A 25627-nucleotide genomic window follows, 5' to 3' on the forward strand; every position below is an offset into this window, starting at 1 on the left:
GTGCCTCGGACAACATTCCAATTATCGCCAGAATTTTGATGGTCCGAATTTCACACAAAACTGGCCTATAGGTTGTAATGAGCCTACTTTGCCTATAAATACTCTCTTTTGCCTCAAGCTTAATGTCCAAATGTGCTTCATTCTTGAGCTTAAGCTAGGGTCGGATCCTCTCTATCTTTGAGCTGAAGCAAGTTAAAAGTTTAGGCTTCAGGTTGTGTGAGAAAGCCGTAGGTGTTAGCCCACTTGAGCAACCCCTCATCCATCCTAAAACCTTGAATCCAAGACATAATCTTCAAACCCTTTCAAGCTATACTATGAAACCGAATGGAGTCTAGATAATCCAACTTTTTGGGCTCTCTTCGTCCTATTTCTATTTGCCCCATTAAAAACCAAAAGTTCGGGATTAACTATGCAACCACTCAATTTGAATCGACGTCGACTCTGGCCTTGGGCTTAGGGGCTCGCCTTCAAGTGTTGTTTTCTTCTCTTTTCCCTCTTTTTTTTTTTTTGCATTTATTTCTTTAAGATTAGTTCTATTTATGTTCTTTCCCTATTTTTTTTCTATTTATGGTCTATTCTATTCCTTTATTTTTATACTTTTAATATTATATTTCTTGCACTTATTTATTTGCTTTTAGCCATCTCTCTCATCATCTTTTTATTTAGTATTCATTTATCTTATTTGGCTGCATTTATTTTTATTTTTCCCTTTTTGCAGTTTAAGCCTTTCCCTCCCTCCCTTCGTCCCTCCCTCTCTCTCTCTCTCTCTCTTTCCCCTTTTTGTACTTATTTCTTACTATTCCTCTGGCATTTTTATTTAGAAGATTAGTATCACTCTTCATATTTCTTTGTATTTATTCTCTTTTGTGTTATTTATTACCTTTTATTTCTAATTTGCTTTCACCCATCTTTGTTTCTTTTAGTAAATGTTTTTACTCTCATTCCCTTCTCCTCTACAACTCATTTAATACATATCATTATCCCCCTCTTCTTTTCACCTCTATTTTCTTGTTTTGTAGCCTAGCTCATTTCTTAGGTCTTATTTACACTTTTCTTTTATCCAGGTAGTTAGTTAGAATAGATAGTCTGCATGCTTTTTACTTTCTTGTTCTTTTTACATTTTGTAGTTAGATTATTTACTCATGTATATCTTTATCCTCCTAGTTTGTTAATTTATTTGTGTTTATTTTCTCATCTCACTTTTCTACATCTATTTTTCTAAAGCCTCATTTTTGTCTTCAAACCCTTTTCGCAAATCTTCTTGTTGAGTTCAATGGTTGAAATAAGAGGGAAGCCGGCTTTGCCGGCGGTCCGAGAGGGATACGGCTCTCCTTTGAAAGGCAATTTAACATGACTCATTTTCTCTTCAATTTATTTGCACCTGAAACCAAGGCGGGGGCGAAGTCCCTTGCTCGCATTTTCGAGTATAAACAGCCTAGTTTTGTTCTTGGACTATAAGAAGAATGTAGATTGGGTTTGTAGGGGTGGCAATGGACATAGACCTGAACCCAACTCTGGACCCGACTTGGGTCCATGTCTTGGTCAAGAATATTCGAGTCTGGGTCCATGTGCACTCGACCCAAATAGTGTTATTATATAAATAATATTTAATAAATAATATTTTATTAATATTTAAATAAATAAAACTATATATTTTAGTTATAATATTTAAATAACATATGTATATATTTTACATAACATTTAAATATATTTAAATATTTTTTATTTTTCGGTTCAGTCTAGGTTCGGATCCGGGACCCCTTTTTTTTTTTTCGGGTCGAGGTCTGGGTCTGGTCGGACATGGACCCAACCTGACCCGTTGCCATCCTTATGGGATTTGTACATGAATACTCTGGTTTAGTTTCAACTGATATTTTTCTTAAAAACGAAAATATATTAAAACCTGTAAAAAACCTCACATTATTATATGTAAAATTCATGGAATATATTTAAGGAAAAAATGGTAGTAATGTATTTCCCAGCTTTCTTCTAGACGTAGACAAACAGTAGCAATATACTTCACACAAGATGTATCCTGATGTTACCCAAACAATAATAATTCATTTGCAGATAATATATTACTCCAGTAATGTATTTCACAGATAATATATTTTCAGGTACCCAAACAACCCCTAAATGGATTGTTTACAAAGAGACTATTCATCTTTTGTAAATGGAGGTCACAATTATTCTTGTCCCTTAAATTTAGAAATGGGTGGTTGTAAGAGTATCATTGAATAGACACAAAGGTAAAAAAAAATAAAAAAATAGTGGACTTAGTGGCTCACCCCAAGCAATCGAATTTGGCATTTAATGAGGGAAAATAGTTTTGACCTTCATATACAATAGATAAATGGCCCCTGTTTAGACAATCCCCACTCTAGATATGCCATAAAATTGTCCATATTTAGAAATATAAATATCTCATGGGCGAGTTAGTGAAATATTGGTGTTTGGAAACACCAATATCTCACAAGGTGACTTATTTAGCAGTATTTTAGTATTTTGAATATCAATATTTCCTGTAAAAATTGATCACTAATGAAATATTGATATTTAAAAGTACTTTTTAATAAGGTAAGATAAATATATATTAATATGCAAGGATACCAATATCTCACAAGGTAATTCACTTAGAAGACACTAATGTTGAAAAATAACATCTTATAGGGTGTTTTAGAACGACGTGTTGGTATAAAAAAAATAAAATAAGGTCTTATAGGGTGTTTTAGAACGAGGTGTTGGTATAAAAAAAATACATCCTATATATGGTGTTCAAAGTTATATTTGCTATTATGGTTGAAAACTAACTCTCCATTAATTTTGAGGAAATATATATGATGAGATCATTTATTTTGTATACAAGAAGGTCACAATCATTGTCAACCATTGGATGTGAAATCAGATGGGTCATGATGTATCATTAATTGAGTACAAATTCCGAAACTAATTTTCTTGAAAGCTGTGATACATTTTAATATAGTAGATTTCACATCCAATGCCCAAGAAAAATTGTGATCTTCTTGTACAAAAAATTAATGGTCACATCCAATAGCCAATGTGCTATATTGTCTAAGGCTTTTCAAAATTAGGTTCAAAAGAGTTGGTGAAATACTATGGGCCAAAAATTTACATAATGCATCAACATGGTATTATAAAAGCAAGATACATCTTAGAAATCCACTCAAAAAAGTTGTTTTGATGTTGAAATCCTCTCAAATTGATCATCCTGACCTCGAGATACATTGATTTGATTTTTGTTTTCAAATCCTAAAAAAAGCTCATCTTGTAGCATCTTATCCGAATGGTCCATTTCCAATATTTTCAAGTATTTATATATTTGCATCATTTTTTGAGCTGAATTTCATAATTAAAACTAGATTTTTAGGGCATCATAAGAATTTTTGGCATCAAAACTACATCTTCAAAACTGGGTTTGATGATGCGCCTTACTTTAATAGTTTAAAATAGAAACCATACTCTCAATTGGTTTTCATAATTAAGAGTGAAACTAGATTTAAGCCATATAAGAATTTTTGGCATTAAAATTGCATCTTCAAACATGTCTTACTTTAATTGTTTAAAATAAAACCATACTCTCAATTGATTTTACCTCATTATTGTTTATTCCGCATAATCTTTTAAGCATTTTGAAACGAATGGGTCAAAGACTAAGCAATGCATCTTTTAGGGGATGGCTAGATAAATTTCCATGATAAAATATATAGGTAATAATAGAGGTGGATATGAATGGATTGGACCCTGACCTGACCTGTCGGGTTTAGAACGTTGCACACCGGGAACCAGTTTCGAGTCAAAAGGATTAATAAAAGGGAAAATTGCATAAAACCCCCCAAAATGGACTTTCCAGGCACTTTGCCACCTATCTAACTTTTTCTATCAATTATTTCCCCAAAAAACATCTTTCCTAGCAAATAACCCCCTAACTCAAAAGAAAAAAAAAGTAGACTAAAATACCCTTTCCTGGAATTGGCCCAGTCCGACGTTACGAAGGGGCAGTCCGACACTGAGGTCACCGCAACTCGTCGATCCGGCATTTGGAAGGGGTAGTCCGGCACTGAAGTCCCTGTAAATGGTGCGGTCTGGCATTTTGAAGGGGCAGTCCGGCATTGAAATCACTGGAATTGGCCCAGTCCAACGTTTTGAAGGGGTAGTCTAGCACTTCAAGCGACCAGTCTGGCAGTTCCAGGAGGTAGTCTTGCATTAAGGTCACCGCAACTCACCGGTCTGGTGCTTGAAAAGGGCAGTCCATCACTGAAGTCACTGTAAATGGTGTAGTCCGACGTTTGGAAGGGGCAGTTTGGCATTGAAGTCACTGGAATTGGCCCAGTCTGGTGTTACGAAGGGGCGGTCCGGTGAATACGTCAATAGAGGGTGCGATCCGGTGTTTGTAAGGCTCGGTCCGGTGTTTATTTTATTGGGATTCGAAATTGATTGGTTATGTATGGGAAGGGTATTTTTGTCAAAAAAAATGAACCTTTTATGTTGGGGGTTATTTGTTAGAAAAGATAAATTTGGGGAAAACATTATTAGAAATAGTTAAGTGGCTTAAATCCATTTTGAGGGGTTTTATGAAATTTTCCTTAACAAAATGCGATAGTTTTTCCCTATTTTAGGAAGAGATATTTTCCTGCTTATTTCCATATCTACAGTAATTTCTAGACATGACGAGCTCCATTTTGGTCATTCCTCCTCTCATATAAATGCATAAAACCTCTCTCTTCGACCGTCTCTTTGAGGCCCACCGTTTTGGAGAGAGCCCTGCCCTAGTCCAGAGGTTTATTGCTCTGGTTTTTCCCACGAAAACCCCTAAATTTCTAGGGCATCTTGTGCTCGAGCCCTAATTTTCGAGGGTTTTTTTTGCTTGGATCAGCGTGGGCTTTTGGAAAGAACAATGCAGCAGAGAATGAAGCAGCAAGCTCTTTTGCAACAAACCTTCCTTCAACAACAGCAGCAGTCTATGTATCACCCAAACCTCCTCGCCCAAATGTCACAGGTATCGTATTTTTTTTTTTGAAGGTTTTACTGAGTTTTATGCATTTGAATTCAGCCAATTTGTGTCTGAAACCTTGTGTTTCGGAGATCTGATCATCATTCTTATCAAGAATTGATCTTAAAGGTTGTTGTTTTCTGATAGATATGTATTTATGTCTTACTTTTTTCCTTGATTTTTGTGTTTTTATCTCCTTAGGGTAACTTTAAATACGTATTTTCTGATTGATATATTTCCATGTCTCAGAAGTGACCTAGTTTTTGATTTATCTACTTGTGTGTCTTCCTCTGTCTTGTGATGGTCACAAGTTTAAACATTACAAAATTTGTACTTTTTACTGCTTTGTCTGATATATGGGGGTTTCCTATAACTAATATGTGTTATTGTTTGAATAAAACGGAGTTCTGAGGGCTTATATGGTTCAGTATCATGTAGTGTTTGTTTTCATGCACTTGAAAAGTTGAAGATTATTTCTTTTCTTAGTTGCAATCTGGTTATTGATTACTTAACTGTGTTTTATTCCGGTTTTATATTTCCAGGTACATTTATTTTAAGATCACATTAAAAATGGAACTCTGTATATTGTCATACTTCCTTTCTTTCACAGATTTTCACTTTTAACTGTTGAGAATGTAACAGTGAGCTGTTTTAGATGATGAATGTTTTATGACATTCCATTATTCGCACAAATTATACAGAAAGGGTGGAGTTTGGGAGGTTTCTTTTGTCCCTTGTATTTAGTTCCAGTTTTTTCTTTTCGTACTGGTAGTGGTAAAAAACATGAATTGTATGGTTCAAATTTTTTTCTACTCTCTTTGCATGGCTCTGTTTGATACCTGTCTACCTGTTTAGTCCGTCAGAATGCAGACAGAATATAGACTGTCGGTTTTTCTTTCTACTTTTTTGGGTTATTAAGCAAAAGATGTGCTTATCTAGAGAAAATGAAGGGGTTCTTACAGAAAGGGTGGAGTTTGGGAGGTTTCTTTTGTCCCTTGTATTTATTTCCAGTTTTTTCTTTTTGTACTGGTAGTGGTAAAAAACATGAATTGTATGGTTCAATTTTTTTCTATTCTCTTTGCATGCCTCCTTTTGATTCCTGTCTACCTGTTTAGTCCGTGGAATGCAGACAGAATATAGGCTATTTGTTTTTTTTTTTCTATTTATTTGGGTTATTAAGCAAAATATGTGCTTATCTAGAGAAAATGAAGGCGTTCTCAATAAACTTATATATACTCGAATTAGTATTCCAAAGTTGGGTATGTGCAGTTGATAGTCTCCATGCACCCCTCTAATCACTGGTTGGTTTTAGGGTTAGCTCACAGGTTATCTAGGTTTAGGTACTGTGGGATGTTTATTTTTTTGTCTTTATTTGGGGCAGGATTTTTTATTTTTATGGGGGTTATTTTTTACTTTATTTGCAGATTGAGCCGATCCCAAGCGGAAATCTGCCTCCTGGGTTCGATTCGAGTTCATGCCGCAGTGTGTGAGTTCTAAGATCAATTGTTTTCTTTTTCATTTATTTTCTTTTTAGTTTTTCTTTTCTTCATCAGAAGATGTTGTGGATCACGCTTTGAATTGTTTCCCTCCTCACTCAAGAATTAAAATGGCACTCAAATTAGTCGGTTCTCCCCACGTGTCAGGGGATTGGGTTGTTTTTTTCCGCCCTTATCTTCTAATTTATATTGTGTTTTTGTCTTAACTAAGTAGGGCATTTTTTGAATCAAAATGGTAAAAATTGATTCTCTCGCTCTCTCTCTCTTTTCTTTTTTGATTTTTTATGTTGTTTCTCATGTTGTCTTCTTCACGAGGAATGCAGATATGTGGGAAACATTCATGTCAATGTCACAGAAGCCATGCTTCAAGAGGTTTTCCAGAGTGCTGGCCCATTGGAAGGATGTAAACTCATCAGAAAGGAAAAGGTTTGTTCTTCGAGAAAGCATATGTAATAATTTTATTTCTAAGGGGAAACACTGCGAAATTCATTTTTTGCTGAAAGTTATGAAGAGTACTCAAAACATCGTAGCCTTAGAAGTCTTTTTCTGATCTTCTGTTTATTTATGTTAATACTTGTTTGACTGGAGAATGTATTGCTTTTGAATATTCTTCTTTTGTGGCAAGTTATCTTCAACGTATAGCATGCATTGATGTGTTAATTTTTCAGTATGCTAATAACTTGCCTCAAGAAGACTCAGTCTCGTTGACTGTATGATATCCTGTCTATTTCAACATTATTTTGTCGTTGCTGTGTACCTTGTGACTGATATCTAGGAGATTTAATAACTAAAGAAACAGAAACAAAGCATTCTTACATGGGTGTTGTTGATATGCTGTAAACTGATTGCACTTGTTGCCATGAAAAAGGAAAACACACAACACATAGGATGACCTGTTGTTGAGGAAGAAAAGATATGGCTCTTGTATTATCTTGGACTCCCTTCATTGTGTGTAGTGAGGTTGGCCTGTCCTGAAGCATGTACAGGAAATGGGATAATGAGTGAGTCGGCAGGATTAGTTATCTGGCCTGTCAATTTTTTAAAAGTTTCAGGAAAGGGTTCTGGAGTCCTAAAGATCATATTTTTTGCATAATTCTATTATGTGGTACAGAGCTCAGAAGTAATGAATCAGTTGTTATTCTCTAATGGCATGAAGTGTTGCAATGATGTGATATGTATGCTTTGCTAAATGTCCTAACTAGTTCCATGAAGTTACGCACACTAGTGAATGTGGAGGTGCTAAAATTGAGGAAAATCAAAACCTAAAATATCTCATAACCTAGGTGGTGATCACACTCTAGAATCTTGCTCCCCTGTTTTGGGAAAGGTATCTTCAAAGGATCTCAGTTTCTAAATTTTGGGATCTCGATCCCACCTGTTAGGGATCTCGGTCCTCGCTATTAGTGATCTCAATGCCCACCTTAAAGACCACGATAACGACCGCATGAAGATTTCCAAGCGAACTAGCAATGCAACTATACTTTTAATAAAGTTGCATTGCTTGCTAGCTATAAACAAAGAGATCCCTACTTTAAAGAGTATGTATAGTCCTAGACTATATATACTCTTTATGGTTTGGAGCAAGATCCCCAAAATATTGGGATTAATATCCCAAAAGGTCGAGATCAAGAACCCCAAAAGGTTGGGATTTTGATCCCTAACATTTAGGGATTTCAATCCCTAAAATATGCATTGGATGGATAATGCTTCCAACAATAGGGATCTTCTAGCCTCTCACAATGGCCCCGGCTCCCGATCTCTGTTCCGCTCCCAATTTGCTCCTGGTCCCAACAAGTATGGTTCGAACCCCACCATTACCCCTATGTATTATTTAGGAATCCAGCTTGGGCTTGATTGGTGAGATGTTGATGAGTATAACACTATGTTCCAAGTTTGATTCCTACTGCTGAAAGACATACCTACACTAAGGATGTGCATGTTTTTAAGTTTCCAATGATATGACATTTCTTCAAGGGTAGATTTTTGGGTAGCAATTTTTCTAAAAAAAAAGAGAACAATTTTGGGTAGTAATGTATTGGTTGAATTGATATTCTAGGAACTTTGGCGTGCATGGCAGCCAAACACGTAATATGGTGAGAATTTGTCTCACTTGTTCTTGTGCTTCTAAGGTAGGATGTCTTGGGGATAGCACAAACTAGTTTGGTTTAACTGGGATTTAATGACTACTTAAGCCTTCAAGACGATTTCCTCCTTCAAAATCGTTTCTTGATTTTCTTCTTGTGGAAGCTGAGTCTTTTAGTTTACTGTTTGATTGACATGCTTTGTGCAATGCTTGTATGTTCTCCCCTGTTCTTCTTATATGTAGTTTTGGATTTGTATTTCCTTTTCATACTTTGTTTGGTATGGTTCGAAAGGAAGTACCAGCATCCGATCGGACACTACAGTGGAAGTGTGTTTTATTTTTACAGTTTTCTGTTGCTTGTTTACTCTGTTTTTTGTATCAAGTTTCTTCTTTTCTGTTTTTTTGTGGTTCTTTTTTATCTCATTTTTTTTTCCAATATTCTTAAATTTATATTACTCTGGCTTAATTTGACATTTTGACTCAACACACTTTGTTGTTCTCTTCTCTTTCCTTTTTTTTTCTTTTTAGTTAGTACTGTATCCTCTTTCTTTGAAAGCCAGGTAACAATGTATACCTATGTGCCATGTGTTTCTACTTGTGTTCTTGTTTGGTGATTGCTCTATGTGGATTTGTATGAGTGACTGTAGTAATGAGTATTGCTACTTGATTGCATCCCCTTGAACGGTCATTGTTTTGAAACACCTTTTACTTTGGATGTGTTTTAAGAAACACCATGAAATTGTTTGGGTAGCTCTAACTGATGGTAAATGAACCTGAAATCTGGGGAGGTTGTTGACAAGATAAGCACCTTATTCTTTAGGAAATCACATGCATCATGTAATTACAGATATTTTTTTTTGCACTTTTATGCATAATTTCAGGTTTTTATATTTCATAATTGTTATTTTTTGTCGAGTTTTAGAAGTATTATCTCAAGTTGAAAGGTTGATAGTATTTAATACTATTTGATTGATAAGTCCCATTATGGGGAAATTCATCCATCTAGTTGTGCCCAATGGCATAAGCAAACAGAGGTTCACTCATCTGTTTGAAAATTAGGACAAATAGAAAGAGCCAGACCACTTTACCTGATGGAAGTTCCTTTTTCTTGATAGCTTTATGTATTATGTTTGTTAACATAAGGAGGGAGAAAAAGCTGATATATGCCACTTAAGTGGCGAGAAATCAAGATTCAAAAAAAAAAAGGGGTGTTGAGAAGTCTGAAGAATTGAAGACTCCTTAGTCATGACCAGTGTTTGAAAACCTAGATCTGTGGGGCTGATTGTCCACCCACAGATCCTGTGTTGGATTGTGGGAAAACGGAGAGATTGAAGTCATATCCATATGTGTGTGTGCGTGTATGCGTGTGAGCGTGTGCGTGCGTGTGCATAAATACACACATGCATGTATGTATGCATACATATGTATATTATATGCATAATTCATATGTATCTATCAATATACATAATACATATGTATCTATCATTGTAATTTTAAAGCATATAAATTAGAACCTGTTAGTGGTAGGCCTTGCAGCTGCTTACTGCAAGGTCATGGGTTCAAATCCCATTCTTTACTTCTTTAGCTATATAGCATATAGCATACATTTATATATAAAACAATAAAAGCTCCTGTGATGCATATTTGTGAGTGCTTCTGAGAAGAATTTTATCTGGAACCTTTTTTTCTTCTTTATTTATCCAATTGGCTCCTTAAATATGGATTTGTGGATTGTTCTATTAGGCTCTTGATCTATTGTCGTAATTTTATTACACACCATCACTTGATGTTACATCCAATAATCATCTGTTGCTTCTGAAATCTACTTCTTTGCAGTCATCCTACGGTTTTGTGGATTACTATGACCGCAGATCTGCTGCTCTGGCGATGTTGACTTTAAATGGAAGGCTTCTGTAAGTATTCTATTTAAATTAACTGCCTTTTAAGTTACTTAGGTAACCTCAGTCCTTTCAGAATGTATTACATATTTTCCTGATTTTCTTTTGAAATTTTTATTTGAAGGTTTGGTCAGCCAATTAAAGTTAACTGGGCATTTACAAGTGCTCATAGGGAGGATACATCAGGTTATTGCTTGTCTTCTTTTTTCTCAAATTTTTTTTAGCCACTCTGTCATGTTATGGTATTGTGTACGACATTAAGACACTTATTTTTGACTGATTTTAGGGCACTACAACATTTTTGTTGGTGATCTTAGTTCTGATGTTACTGATGCCACACTTTTTGCGTGTTTCTCAACTTACAGCAGCTGTTCGTAAGTTCCATGTGACCTTTCTGGTTTTCCTCCTCTGCCATGTAACTGTTATTCTGAGAAACTTTCTATAACTGTTATTCTGAGAAATTTTCTATCATTGAGCAACATAATTAGTGTGCAGAATGTTTTATGATGGTCTTGGATTTGGCAACTTTTCCATACAGATTGCATGTATCCATTTATGGAAAAACTGTGTGAAATCAAATTTCATGGCTGGAAACTTGAATTGATTAGAGATGAGACAAAATTTACTATTTTTGCAGGCAAAGTTATACAAGATATCAATATGTTTACAAAATATAACATCTTTTTAGTGGTTCCTGAAATTAGAAGGCAGCTAGTTGTCATCTTTGATGATGCAAATAATCAAAGAAGTGTTGAAACACTCCTTCCATAATAAAAGCTAAAGCATCCACTCTATCAACTATAAGCGCATGACAATCATTTCTTGAGTAGAATGTCATTGGCCTTGAACAATTTTAGACAGTTTTTGCCTTCAGATATTTGTGTTGCAAATATTTTTGGAGAGGGGGGATTTCTTCATGTATGTAAAGTTCTAATTATTATGGTGAAAATGAACAACATATCTTGGTTTTTTTTGGGATACAAACAGGAAGTGGGATGAATAGAAGTTTCCAATTTTTAATATTTGTCTTGCTTGTCTTTTCGAATTCTAGAAATGACTACAACACCCTCCTTCCTCATCATCTCTATTGCACTAGTGATCCAAATTTCATTGGACACTATATCTGTGCTTATTCATATCTCAATAGCATATGAATTACTAAATATCCTTTTGCAAATAGAAATTATAATGATTAACTCTTTTGAGATGAACGGAAAATTCCAACTAAGTGTGATAGCAACCTTTGTTGAAGATGTGTTGATGCCTGTGCTAGAAGTGCTAACAATTAGCTGCTTAGCTTCAAGTTCTTTTGTGGATTTAAATAAAATATTAAAATTTTGAGATAGACTACATAATTGATAAACAAGATTTTACACTTAAGAATCCCTTCTTATTGAGTCTTGGAATTGATTAGAGATGCACGAGTTATGTGGGATCAGAAAACTGGACGTTCTAGAGGCTTTGGATTTGTTTCTTTCCGTAATCAGCAGGTAAGTTACATTGAAAGTATGTTTAAAAGACTTTTGAATTTTTTGATACATGTTTCTCATTCTCCTCATTGTTATGTCCTTTGGCAGGATGCGCAGAATGCTATAAATGAGCAGAATGGTAAGAGAAATGAGATTGCATGTCTACTATTATCACATATTTGACTCATTCTTGTTATATTTTGTCAGTTGCGTGTGATGCAATTCTATGTTCGACATGTGCATGCTACTGCTGCTATTAGTCTGACATGGTCATATTTTATATTAACATGTTAGATCTTCTGCCTTTCGGTGGTTTTTTTTTTTGTTTTTGGCAGGCAGGCCTCTTTTTTTAAACTATCTTAATTGAACACTGGCTTCTATATTTAAATATATTGTGCTTCTTTTTATTTTGATTTTAGGTTACAAGAAGTGGGATTTTTAAAAATTCAGAAACAAAATTTGGAGTAGAAACACGATTTTGTGTTGTTTATATGCAATCTTCTTTATTAAAAAAATTGCTGATTTCTATCTTTTTATGTGTGGTGTACTCAGCTTCTTACTCTCTCTTTCTCTCTCTCTCTCTCTCTCTCTCTACGTATGCATGTATCTATGGATTTGTGCATCTTTGTATGGATGCATGGATGCCTATGGTAGGTTTTGTAGATTTACTCGATTTTCTTAACACTTAATGTCCTTTAGTGAAAGTGGTTTTTATGTGGGGTATTTTGTGTTATTGTTCTTGCTAGAATGAAAATTAGCATGGTGTTTGTTATAAAATAGGAGGTTAGAACATCACACTGTTCCTTTCAGTGGCCTGATTTCACTAGCTCTGAGCTACCTCCATATTCGTTCAAATTGCATTCCTTCACCAGTTTGGCCACTAATAATTTAAACCATCCCTACCCAAGTTTCGTTTGATATAATATTTACTTTATAATATGTTCTTGATACAACTATTCACTTCTCGAACTCCTAAATCCATCAATCACTTGTCTGCTAAAAGCTTGGCTATGGCAAATAACTCATGAAATTTGAGCCTCTTTGGGCATGAATTTGAGGGGAAGAAGGAAATGAGGGCCACCAGGGATTTGGGTGTGAGCCATGATATGTTAACAAGGTTGCGTAAAACTACCCTAGTCTACTTGCAAGCCATAGTGCAACAAAAGATGCTTCACCACCTCCTCAGCTTCTATTTACATGACATGGGAAAACAACTGGTATTGATATGGTTTCCTTTGAGAAGTGGGAACTTGGCTCCTTCATTTGTCAACACAGCAACAAGGTATGATGTGTAATGCTTATACCTATGGAAATTTCTATCACCTCCAACATGGATCTCTATAGGATGAATTGATTGCGAAAAATCTGCATGGCTCCCAAATCCAAACTTGCATATCCCCACACTATGAGAATCCCTCCAACAAGCCAACTTCATGACATACTTAGAACCTTCATCCGAGATGCCATAAGACCATACTCCCTCTCTAATTGCAGCAATCCCAAACGTAGGCATTACTCTCCATCTGTAACCCAAAATTTTTGTGATACACATTCTACTTACATCAAGGATTCCCGATCCTCCAAAACAAATAAAATAAGATATATCGCATTTCCTACTCTTTCCTAATTACTACTTATAGCCCTATCATTGAACCATGACCATTCCTTACCTGCCTTACCAACACTTGTACTTTATTCCAAAATATTGTTCCTTCATTTGCTTCCTCATGCATTCATAAAGCTACGACACCATTTCTCTAGCAATGTTTTGTTGAGCTCTTCTCATTTAACTGAATACACCTGAAGACTGCCGTCTTTGTCACTCAAAGTCTTGTGACCTTTCCAGTCATCACTGACATAAAAATCTTGAATGGGATTGCTAGGTGACATCATACTTATTAACACAGTACTGTTCTTATATGCATACCAACAAGTAAAAAAAACTTGCAAATCTGTCCTTCCTTTTCCAGGGATTTCCTCAAGTGTGCATCTTGCATTCTACTTGACATAACTTTTCTTCTCTTTATTTATCAGAAAGGGAAAAAATGAATACAGTCATAGCACCGGGACAACTTTCTGCAAAATTCTCTTAATGGTTGGTTTTTCAAAGTAGGCAGCTGTGAGGCTAATGCGTGCACAAGCGTAAAATGAGCCTGAAGGGAGGGAACTCCAAACCCCAATTTGGGATTCATGAGTATAGCCTGGTCAAATTGTCTGTGTCAGAATGGTAAGTGCTGGTGCACTGGAGTTTGATGGACATTTCGGTTCGGGGGGCTCAACCAGACTGGAAAGCTGACCAGTTCACTGTTTTACAGTTCAGACTGCTAACTACTCCAACTGTGGTGGGCATGTGTGTTTTCAATATCTGTGCTCTCCCTATCTCTCTTTTTTTTGATAAATGGTCTCTCTGTATGTGGAGAGTGGAGTAGTTTTTCAAATCCATCTCTCATATGCTATTAGTGCCCCATTGGGGATCTGCCTACCTTGAGGACAACCTTCCTCACTTCTGTGGATACATTTGACAAATATTTTGTTATGGCTTCCTCTGATGTTTCTGCTGTTGCACATGTGGTACAAGAGCAATTTATATACTGTTCATTCCTTGGCCAATCCTTGACGATGATGGATGCCTTAGTTATCTTTTAGACGTCCCACCCAAGCACCTATCTGCACATGTGGTATGAATTGCAGTGCAGCAAAATTTAAGTTCTTCATAGTATATTTTGATCGTTTGACATACAGAAGCGTCATTAGGATGCCACAACAAACCATGGTTCTGTGGTATTTAGGTGTTGACCTGTTTGTGTTTCATTTGCATGTCAGGGTGCCTCTTTATGCCCCTGTTTAGGTGTGTTCTCACCGCTCAAAAGCTGCCACTTTCTGAGTTGTATGAAACTGGAAGTCAGGAAATAATAGTAGTTCCTAGCCAACTCAGAAATTGATAGCTTTGGGTGGAGAGCTGGCCACATGTTGATCAAACCCTGTGTTGTTGTCCAAAATTGGGGTAAAAATTCAGTGTTTATGATATTACCTCTACCCTTTGTAGTCTTTGTGGTATCATTTTTTAAACTTGGTGCTCTTTTTCTTCTTCCAGGAAAGTGGCTTGGCAGTAGACAGATCCGTTGCAACTGGGCAGCAAAGGGTGCGGGTATTAATGATGACAAGCAAAACTCTGATGCCAAAAGCGTGGTGGAGCTCACTAATGGGACATCAGGTATGTGATATGATGGAATAATGATTCGACTCTGCTAGGTAAATGGACATGCGGTTGGGCTTGTAGCGACATATAAACTAGAAGACAGTAATCCTGTTTGGTTATTAAAGGAAAACATAAATCTTATTTTAGTTGGGTGCTCTGTGCTTTTGTAAAACTACTCATCTGGGTCTTTCTTTTGAATTTACTATTTTAACTCAAATTTTTAATTCAATTTTCCATACTTTGGATCCATTTATGCAATGCAGTAGTCATTCTGTGAAACCGATTGGAACGGATGTATTGCATTTTTGTAATCATATTTTCAGTTTTATGGCCTCAATGTACTGCATGTTGTTGTTTGATGGTTATGGTGGTGAGAATTGTCTCTCAATGTCCCAGGTCTGATTCCTGCCACCAACCTACAAAAAGAAAAAGAAAACATGTTGTTTTGCATGGCCAGCAATTTAGTGCAAGATGCGAATCAGCAAACTGAAGCAACTATGCTTCTGATCTAAGTTGCTGCATGCATAACTGTTGCATGCTTATGACTGCAAAACTGGATTGCGTTTTCATCCCTTAATGAATATTTTGGGCCTATTTTATTTTATTATTTTGAGGTTCTTTATAGTGGTTTGGAATTCATGGGTTCTTGGGAATCCTGGGAACCCTACCTTAAAGCTTCGTTGCATACAAAATCATCCCTCCAAACCACAAGTTAGCTATCTTATTGCCACCTAGCCTTGCTAGGATATAAGATTTTATCAAAGAAAGATCACCCATTTGAACCATCCACGTTCCTTATTAGCAAGATTGCCTCCAATATCTGATGCGGCCAAAGAAAATAAAGGCATAATGGTGTTCCTCAAAAAAAAGAAAAAAAAGAAAAAAGAAAAGGAAGAAGAAAGCGAAAAAGAAAATAAAGGCATAGCGATTATTTATGCTGACTATTCAATGCCCATCAAATTGGCAGAACAGTTGATTATGTTTTCCTATTGGTTTAGCCTTTGATGAAGCTATTTAGTTATTTGTTTCACCATCATCTGAGCCGTATCCCAACTATTTGGAGTTGGCTACACGAATCTTGTTCCACCTTGACACACTTGCAAAGGTCATACCCTTAGTCAAACCATAAGTCACTATATCTTTTCTCACTACTTCCATCCATATCATTTTGCGCCTCCTCGTTACCCTTTTAGAGCCTTCTACTTGAACAAGGCGTACCTTCTTATTGGTGCTATTCTAGGTCGATGTTGCACATGGCCAAACTACCCAAGTCTATTTTCCCTCATTTTATTGTCTATTGGAGCCACCCTTAAGTTTCCTTGGATGTATTCATACCGAATTCTATCTTTTCTTGTCTTGCGACTCATCTTTCTCAACATCCTTATCTTAGTTATACCTATTCTATGGATACATTGTTTTTGACTGCTCAACATTCTATCCCATAAAGCTTGGCTAGTCTTATAGCCGTCCTATGGAACTTGCCCTTCAGTTTTATTATTATTCAACGGTCACATCAGAACATCCATCCAGCTCTAATAATTTGTGGTATCTTCCTCTATTTCTATTCTCATGGATATATTGAAAATAATCTCTTTGAAGTACTTTTTGGCTATAAATCTTAACCATTTAGTTATTTGTTTGCTTAAAATAAATCAGATTACTCTCCAAAAGGATTAACTCAGTTACAAGGAGACATCGCTCAATGGATTCGAAAAGAACTGGCTTAAAACATAAACCCTGGCCTTGCTTTGGTCAGGAATTTATACTGCTGAACAATGGATTGCCTAGATACCAGTAGCAGCATTCAGTAGCCTTTATAAGATTGTGTTAACAAAACGATAAGTGGCTTTTGTTTGATTTGTTGGATATTAATTTTTTGCAAAAGATCAAGTTATTTAGTGTTATTCCTGTGTGTGACTGCCTTAATTAGTGTTATTCCTGTGTGTGATTGCCTGTGGGTATTTTGAACGTTTCATGGGGCATACACTGTAAATAGCCTGCCAGAAGTGTACAAGTCATGAAAACCAATACTCTCTCTCTCTCTCTCTCTCTCTCTCTCTCCCTGCCCCTCCCCCTCCCCCTCTCATGCATCTGTTATAACTCAGAAGTATAAACCACTATAGCCTTTCACAAAATAAACCAACTCTTCAACAGTGTTTTGACATACTGTGGATGATCAGCTTGTTTTGCATAAAATGTTTTAGGTTTGAATTCTTTTTCCATTTTATTTAAAGGGAAAGTATATCATAGCACCTGTTTAGAACTTGCTTGTTTATAAACATCTCCCATATCGTCCAATCTATACAACAGATAGCTTGGAATGTCATTTCTCTATAGAAAGTCTGTTGTTGACAACAAACAGCTGGAGTGTCATTTCTCTGCACAAAAGTCCGTCAAATATCAACTTTGGATGGATGAATCAAGACTTCCAACCATCGATTGTTGACATTGGATGGTTGTTTGACCTGTTTATATCTATGCAAGATATAAACAGGTGCTAGAGTATGTCGACCCTTGATTAAATCAGGCTGAACATCTTGGTTGTTTTATGAAGGATATTTTGCATATGACGAGTGTGACAGCCATAGCTGAACATACTATAATGAAATTTGATTTGATTTAGTGAGATTTTATTTGATTTCTTTATGAGGTACTTTTTCTTTGTGGCCATGTTACAATGACAAACTGAACTTCATTGTCGTATTAGCAGAAGGCAGCCAAGAGGCGCCAAATGAAGATGCTCCAGAGAATAATCCTGCATATACTACTGTATATGTTGGCAATCTAGCCCCTGAGGCAAGTTGACCATCTTTTTCCTGTTCTTTTTTCTATTTGACAAAAGTTAGATTGTATCTCCTTTGTGTGTTGTTTGATTTTCTTTTAAATTGGATACCTGAATTGCTAGTTTGAAGACGGGTATGTACAACACAGCCTTTGGATGGTACTGGTACACAATAGGAGCGACGTCGTCAGTTCTCAATGATTGATGATAGCGATTAACCATAGCCCTCAACAAGCAGTCCTTCTGGTTACTGTGAAATTCCACCATCGGCCATTAGGAACATATGCTTTTTTTTAAGGGAAAAGTTTGTAGTGACCCCTGATTTCTATTCCAATTTCACTATAGCCCCTCCATATTTTTTTTTTTTGTGTGGTAGAATTAAATTTTGCTAAAAATATTATCATACCCCCTCATCCCCTCCACTTCCCCCTTTTTACTTGGAAATTGACAAGTAATGATGTTACTTATGCCGTAAGGACTTCTCTTCTATTCTTTGCCTAACCTATTTCACCCCTCTCGTGGATCCTCTCTTTCCTCTCTCTCTCTCTCATCATGGGCAAGGTAGACAAGCGATGGCGCCTTGACCATGATGAGTGAGAGAAGAGAGAGAAGATTAAGGGGAGGAGTGAAATGGGTTAGAGGGAAGACGAGATAAGGTCCTAATTTGGTACAAGTAGCATTGTTAATGTCAAGTTTTCAGGTAAAATAGGGGAAAAGGGGAGGGAAGGCGGAGGGGTTGGGTTGAGAGGGGATGAGTGGGTACGATGATATTTTTTGTAAATACTTAATGCCATATCATCATCATCATCAGAGCCTTTTCTCCAACTATTTGGGGTCGGCTACACAAAACCTAGTCCATTGTTAAGCTATATCAAGGGCCATTCCCCACTGACGCTATAAGCCTCCATATTTTTTTTACCACTTTTAGCCATGTCCTTTGCTCCTTTGAGCTTTCCATTTGAACTAACTCGCACCTCCTAACAGGTGCTGTACTTGATCCATGCTGCACATGGCCAGGCCATCTAAGTCTATTTTCTCTCATCTTATTGCCTGTTGGAGCCACACTTAGGTTCTCCCAAATGTATTCTATCCCTTCTTATCTTGCCACTCATCCATCTCAACATCCTCATCTCAACTACACTCATCCTATAGGTATGTTGTGTCTTGACTGCCCTACATTCTACCCCATAAGGCAAAGCTGGTCGCACGAACTTCCCCTTCAGCTTCATTGGTATGCGGCGATTACATAGAACTCCGGTTGCATTTTTCACTCACCCACCTCTAATTCTATATGCGACATCTTCCCCAATCTCTCCATTTTCCTAGATTTTTAACCCAGGACATTGAAATAGCGCGCTCTTTTTGGTATGTCTTGGCTGTCAATCTTAATTACTTCTTCGTCTCCACTCCTATTATTACTAAACTTGAATTCCATATATTCTATCTCAGTCCGGTTAATTTTAAAATCTTTAGATTCTAGAATATCCCTCAAAAATTATAACTTTGTGTTGATACCGTTTTGGGTCTTATTGATCAAAACTATGCCGTCCGAGAACAACATACACCACAGTACCTCATCTTGTAGGTGCCTAGTTAAGTCGTCCATAACTAAGAGAAAGAGGTATGGGCTCAACGCTTACCCCTAATGTAGACGTATTCCCATTGAAAACTCACTCATCTCTTTGCTAGTTATTTGCACACTAGTTAGGCTCCGTTGTACATATCTCTCATCAAGTCGATATAGTATCTGAAGACTCTTTTTTATTGTCCAACATGCACCAAATTAAAATCTCGAGTGTCTATCATGAGCTTTTTCTAGATCAATATGGACGATGTGACGGTCTTTTCCTTTCACCTTAAACTTCTCAATTAGTTGCCTAAGTAGGAAGATAGCCTTAATTGTTGACCTCCCTGGTATAAAACCAAATTGGCTTTCTGATACACTCGTTTCATGTCTTATTTGTTGCTCAATCACTCTCTTCCACAGCTTTGTAGTATAACTCATAAGTTTGATCTCTTGATAGTTCGTATGATTATGTATGTTTCCTTTGTTCTTGTAAATAGGTAACATTGTACTTTTTCTCAATTTGTTTGGCATTTTCTTTGTTCTCAACACCTTGTAGAATAGCTTGGTCAGCTAGTCAAGGCCAATCTCCTCCATACACTTCCAAGCCTTATTGGGATACTATCTGGTCCTCGAGCCTTTCCTATCTTGATCTGCTTCAAAGCTTCTTTCACTTCCGATATCCTAATCCTATGAATGTATCTATGACCTTTGCCCTCATTTATACCAACGTTCCTTCTGTTGCTGTGTTCCCATTGCGTTCGTCATTTAATAATTTTTAAAAATAAACTCTCTACCTTATATTGAACTCTTCATCATTCACTAGGATCCTTTGATCCTCAATCTTAATGCATTTAATATGGTCTTGATCTCTACACTTTCTCTCTCATTTTTTTTCATAATTTGAAGACATCTTTTCATATTTTGTTGTTCCAATTTATTGTATAGGTTATCATATGCCTTAAGTTTAGCCTTACTTACTATTTATTTAGTATTTTTCTTAGCATTTTTATATTGTTCTAAGGTTTGAATATTTCTATTATATTGCCAAGTTTTAGAATATGATATTTTTTTTCGCTAATGGCCTTCTGAACTTCATCACTCCATCACCAAGTATATTTTCTTGTTCCATTTTAATGTATAGGTTATCATATATCTTAAGTTTAGCCGTAATTACTATTTATTTAGTATTTTTGTTAGCGTTTTTACATTGTTCTACGCTTTGATCATTTCTATTATATTGCCAAGTTTATAACATGATATATTTTTAGCTAGTGGCCTTTTGAACTTCATCACTCCATCACCAAGTTTCCTTATTGAGATTTTTTTTCCCTCTAGTTTCTCCTAAAACTTCTTGTGCGACTTGCTGTATACAGTCAACCATCTCATTCCACATAACATTGTTTGTAGTTCTATTTTTCTTCTTTAACTAGCATATGCCTAAATAAGTCTATTTTCTCATTTTTTAAATTCCACTTCCTAGTTTTTGGACACCTATTATTTTCACCCCTTTTTATCCCTTTTCTTCTATCTCTTTGTGCAAATATCCATAACCACGAGCTTATGTTGCGTAGTCAAACTCTCTCTTGGGATAACCTTACAGTCCTTATATGATGGTCGATCCACTTTATTAACTAGGAAAAAAGTCTACCTTGCTTTTATATGATCCTACTTGTGGTGCACAAGTCCTTATCATCTTAAGAGCCTTTTCCCAACTATTTGTGGTATATAAACCCTAATTAGTTAATTATCTCTTCTTGTAATGCAAGTTTAATTTATAGGAGCCTATCACCTACTTTTTTGACATTAACTACTTCATTGTTTAATCTTTGTCTACTATTATGCCAACACCATTTTTATCATTATCCTTTCCTATATATTAAAGTTCATATCCATCTTATTTCCTTAGTTTTTTCCCCCTTGCCACTTTGTTTCCTGTAAAAAACCTAGGACATTCTATTACGAAATTGGAATGGAAATCGGGGGCCATATGAAATTTTCCCATTTTCAAAGCATGCCATCCATGCTTGTGACATTCCCACCCATGTTTTTAGTGGGAATAGCGGAGATGTGTTTGCGGAGAGCAATTCTGCATGCACATACACGAGCAATTTGATTACTTCAAAGAAGTTCTAGGTTTTTTATTTTTCAAAGGAAAAGTCTTCCGTGAATCCTCTATTCTGTGAATCCTCAAACTCATGAGTCTACCTAGGTTTTTCTTGGATTTAAGATGTAAAACAGATTTTAAATAACTGAAAATGCATTTCCGACATAGATCCATCTTTTTGTGGCTCCAAATGTGGAGCAGATTGACGATCTGTGAAGAATTAAATCAATGGTGCAAAAAATAAATTAAAAGAATACTATTGTAATATTTAAAAATCTATTTTTTTTTCCATATTCATGATTGCCATAGTCGAGATTACGAACCCCTTTGGATCCAAAATCCATCTCTAAGATGGATTTTTGGAAGGCAGACGCAAATAAACGGGTGTGTTGGGTAATGCCCCAAAACCTCACTCTTTCCAAATGCAGCTTACCTTTTTGTAAGCTTTTACATAATTTGGGGTGATATGTCTAATCATTACTTGGTATTAGCAGGTTTCTCAGCTTGAGCTCCATCGTCAATTCCATGCGCTTGGTGCTGGGGTGATTGAGGAAGTGCGAGTCCAGAGAGACAAAGGGTTTGGATTTGTGAGGTACAGTAACCATTCGGAAGCGGCATTAGCAATTCAGATTGGCAATGGAAGGATCCTTTGTGGAAAGCCTATCAAGGTAGTCCCCTATACTCTCTCTCTCTCTCTTGTTTGAGAATTCCCCATCCATCAAAGTTTCCATGTCTTAGATTTTGTAATTGTAGAAAAAAATAAGATTCTTACAACAAGTGAACAAGGTTAACTATTTCGTGGCTGGTTAACCTGTGTAAGCTCTTACAGAAAGAAAGGTTAATTCCATTAAAATTTTACTCCCAATTCTGATCTTCCTCTGAGGAGGTTTAAAAAATTTGCTTTTCTGTCGTCTTACCTTTGCCCAAAAACCTGTTGCATGAGAGTATTAGGGGCATCAGGCGTTAAAAAAAAAAAATCATCATCATCATCATCATAATCATGAAAATGATTCCATGGGTTATGCAGTGTTCATGGGGTAACAAGCCGACGCCTCCTGGTGCAAGCTCGACACCTCTCCCGCCCCCCGCAGCTCCACTCCCGATGCTGTCGCCATCTGATCTGTTGGCATATGAGCGTCACTTGGCCCTGAACAAGATGGGTATGAATATGATACCCCCCCAACACCCCTTGAAGCCTACTAGTGCCCCCATGACTGCCGGGGCCAGCCAGGCCATCTACGATGGTGGCTTCCAAAACGTCGCTGCTGCTCAGCAGCTCATGTACTATCAGTAGTCCCCCCGCCCCCCACCCCCTCTGAGTAGTTTTTTTCTTTCTTTTCTACATGTGAGGTATGTTTTGATATAGCTTATTTTGATTGGAGTTTGGGAGTTTGGAGTGGTGTGTGTGTTTTAAGGATTGGTTTCTTTCTATTTTTAAGCTTTTTAAGCAGGATCTTTAGTATTCTACATTATATGGTCCAACGTTGTCTCCAATTTTAGTTTTTCAATCGTGTATGGAAGATATGGAGTGTGATTTGATTGTCCATTCGGATGAATATTTTCTCTTGTGCATTTGCTGTTCTTGTTTGATTGTACATGCTTTTATCTATCTAGCTGTGACTTTTGGGAGGCAACAAATTCTTTTGTGGGAATAGAGACAGTACCATGGCAGGCTAAATGGTATATATCATGGTGATCATGTGTACTTACGTGTATCGAGCTGAGTGGGGCAGAATTTAGTGTAATTGCATGTGCCAAGCTCGGGTGAGGGGAGGGGAGGGGAGGGGACGGGACGGAAGGGAGATTGGTACTGCCATCCATCTCTCATGAAGAAACCCGAGAAATCCAGAGAGTTTCCAACTTGGGGTTAAGATGGTCATTTGCTGGCTTCGGTTTGGAGCTGGATGTCTCTGGTTCCGGATCGTATTCAATCAGTGAATTGCCCTAGTTGTTGAGAATTGGGCGGTTCACTTCAGGACCTGACTTTAGGGAATGGGCTGAGTTTTCTTGATTCAGGCGGTTTACCTCAGGATCTGATACTTATATGTTTTTTTTTTCACCATTTTAGGCCAACTCACTTGGAAATGGCTCGCCTCTTCTAGGCGAGCGTACTCAGATATTTAAGTGCCCAAGTTGGCACCTGATTCCTGGGACTTCCCTTTCATTAATATCAAGGTCTTTAAAAAATGGATCTTTCATATGAAAAATCGGGTTGGATTGGCAGTCTGGATCAGAGAATTGGCTGGATGTGTGCAAAGAGCACTTAAAAACATTGAGTTATAAAAAATAAAATGGATAGTGCATCATGTACTTTCATTATTTTGCAAAAAATACGTGAAAATTGAGGTGTCGTTTATTGTTTGAGTGGCTATCGATATTTTTGATAATTAATTTTTTATACGAATTTTGAAACAATATTAATCATTCTCATTTTTGTGATTTTTAGAGAAGAAACGAGGGATAAAGTATGTGATTGTTAGTACTAATTTTTTGTATTTTTATTGAAGGGTGGAGTTTGCATACGGATGCATCTGTAGGGGTAGAGGTAAGGTGCACCTTCAAATTTTATCATGGTGTATAATTTTGATGTAAAATGTTTTTATGATTGTCTTAAAATCTATTTTTATATCTAATTATAAATTTTTAAATTTTAAAAACGGTTAAAATCAAGTAGATCTATAAACATATGAAAATCTTGAAAATGGATTGTGTAGATAATATGTTGTAAGATGTATTATTTTTTAGATTTAAAATCTTTTTATTTTTTATGGTCATACATCTCGATGTCGAAATGATCAATCAAATGATTTTTCAACATTAAAACTACATTTTTTGATGGATTTTTGAGAGGCATCTTTATAGAAACTTTTTCCTTTATTTAATTTTGTGACATTAATTGTGATTTTTATGAGTGCCTCTCTCTTTCAAAATTGATCTTATTGAAAGTGGAGAAGTGATTGTGGAAAAGAACAGAAAAATAAATGTAAAACAAAAAGAGGAAAAACACGTAAAACTAGGTATAAAACGGTGTGTTAAAACTGAAAATACAAAATGTTTTACCATCTTTGTCATCATGGTTTTTTTCCGATTACAAATTCCCAATTACAAGATGTTTTATAAATGCCCAAAATGCTTAAATATTTTATCCTATTGAAATACAAAACATTTTAAAAAACGGGCCAGATCCAAAAACTCAAATTTTCGTTTTTGTATTTTGAATAGAGTATGTGGGCCCTAATGCTTAAATTTCTTTACGTAGAGGATGCTCCTAAATTGCATGTAATAAGCATTTTAACCCATCGCTTTGTTTGATTGTAATTTTCAAATAACCTTCACCTTAAAAAACGAGTATTTTAAAAAAGTTACTTGACATGTATAACTATCTTTTCTCTTTGAGGAAGGATTTGGTCCATCGTTTTACTTTAAGTTCTACCTATTTGGAGAATTTATAAGTAGTTATTAAATATTGTTTCGGAAATGTATATAATGAGGCTATTTACTTTTGATACAAGGAGGGCACAATTATTATTAGCCATTAGATGTAGAATTGGATGGTTGGGAAGATATCATTAATTGAGCACAAAATCCAAAATAAAATTTTTCAAAATTTGTCAGATACTTCAATCTATTGGATTTCACATCCAATGGTTTAAAATAATTGTGACGATCATGTACTAAAGTAAATGGTATCATAGTATACAATCCCTTTTATTTGCTGCACGATGATGAAAGTCCGTAAAAATGACATTGGGTGATAGGTGCAAACTTAAGAAGTGCTATATATATATATATATATATTTTTTTTTTTTTCACTATAAACTCTATATACCCTCTCTCATCTGTTCACAATATTACTGTACCCAGTAACATTGGGGTGTCTTAAAAGGTCACGTTTAATAAGGTGAGATGTAAAAATAGTCCCACAGGGGGACTTACCATTGTACTGCTACGAGGTGAGGCCTATAAAGTGTAGTACAACGCAAGCAATCAGCCTTGTGTGTTTTTTCAAGTTCCACGT

At 36.1% G+C, this 25627-nt stretch overlaps 1 protein-coding gene across 4 annotated transcripts; it reads left to right on the plus strand.

Annotated features, from left to right (window-relative positions):
* The first annotated feature begins 4749 nt into the window (after nucleotides 1–4749).
* LOC18433774 (oligouridylate-binding protein 1) lies at nucleotides 4750–23165 on the plus strand. Of its 4 annotated transcripts, none has more exons than XM_020666710.2 (12): nucleotides 4750–5017; nucleotides 6436–6497; nucleotides 6831–6933; nucleotides 10427–10503; nucleotides 10613–10674; nucleotides 10775–10862; nucleotides 11903–11978; nucleotides 12066–12096; nucleotides 15052–15171; nucleotides 17864–17952; nucleotides 22104–22277; nucleotides 22637–23165. In XM_020666710.2, the coding sequence occupies exons 1-12, from the start codon at nucleotides 4916–4918 to the stop codon at nucleotides 22901–22903; spliced, it is 1251 nt and encodes a 416-aa protein (XP_020522369.1). In that variant the 5' UTR covers nucleotides 4750–4915; the 3' UTR covers nucleotides 22904–23165. The 4 variants fall into 4 exon arrangements, with proteins under 4 accessions (XP_020522369.1, XP_006843917.1, XP_088710183.1 ...); XM_006843854.4 differs by having other exon boundaries at nucleotides 17867–17952; XM_088854057.1 differs by lacking the exon at nucleotides 6436–6497.
* The last annotated feature ends 2462 nt before the right edge of the window (nucleotides 23166–25627 follow it).

This window comes from Amborella trichopoda, chromosome 12, assembly GCF_054954075.1.
Source record: "Amborella trichopoda isolate Santa Cruz 75 chromosome 12, AtrichopodaSantaCruz75HAP2 v2.0, whole genome shotgun sequence".
Classification (NCBI taxonomy): Eukaryota; Viridiplantae; Streptophyta; class Magnoliopsida; order Amborellales; family Amborellaceae; genus Amborella; species Amborella trichopoda.

Coding starts and splice junctions, on each gene's coding strand:
- LOC18433774 (XM_020666710.2), top strand. CDS start 4,916: ATGCAGCAGAGAATGAAGCAGCAAGCTCTTTTGCAACAAACCTTCCTT. Junction 6,498..6,830: donor TCGAGTTCATGCCGCAGTGT/GTGAGTTCTAAG, acceptor CGAGGAATGCAG/ATATGTGGGAAACATTCATG. Junction 22,278..22,636: donor TTTGTGGAAAGCCTATCAAG/GTAGTCCCCTAT, acceptor TGGGTTATGCAG/TGTTCATGGGGTAACAAGCC.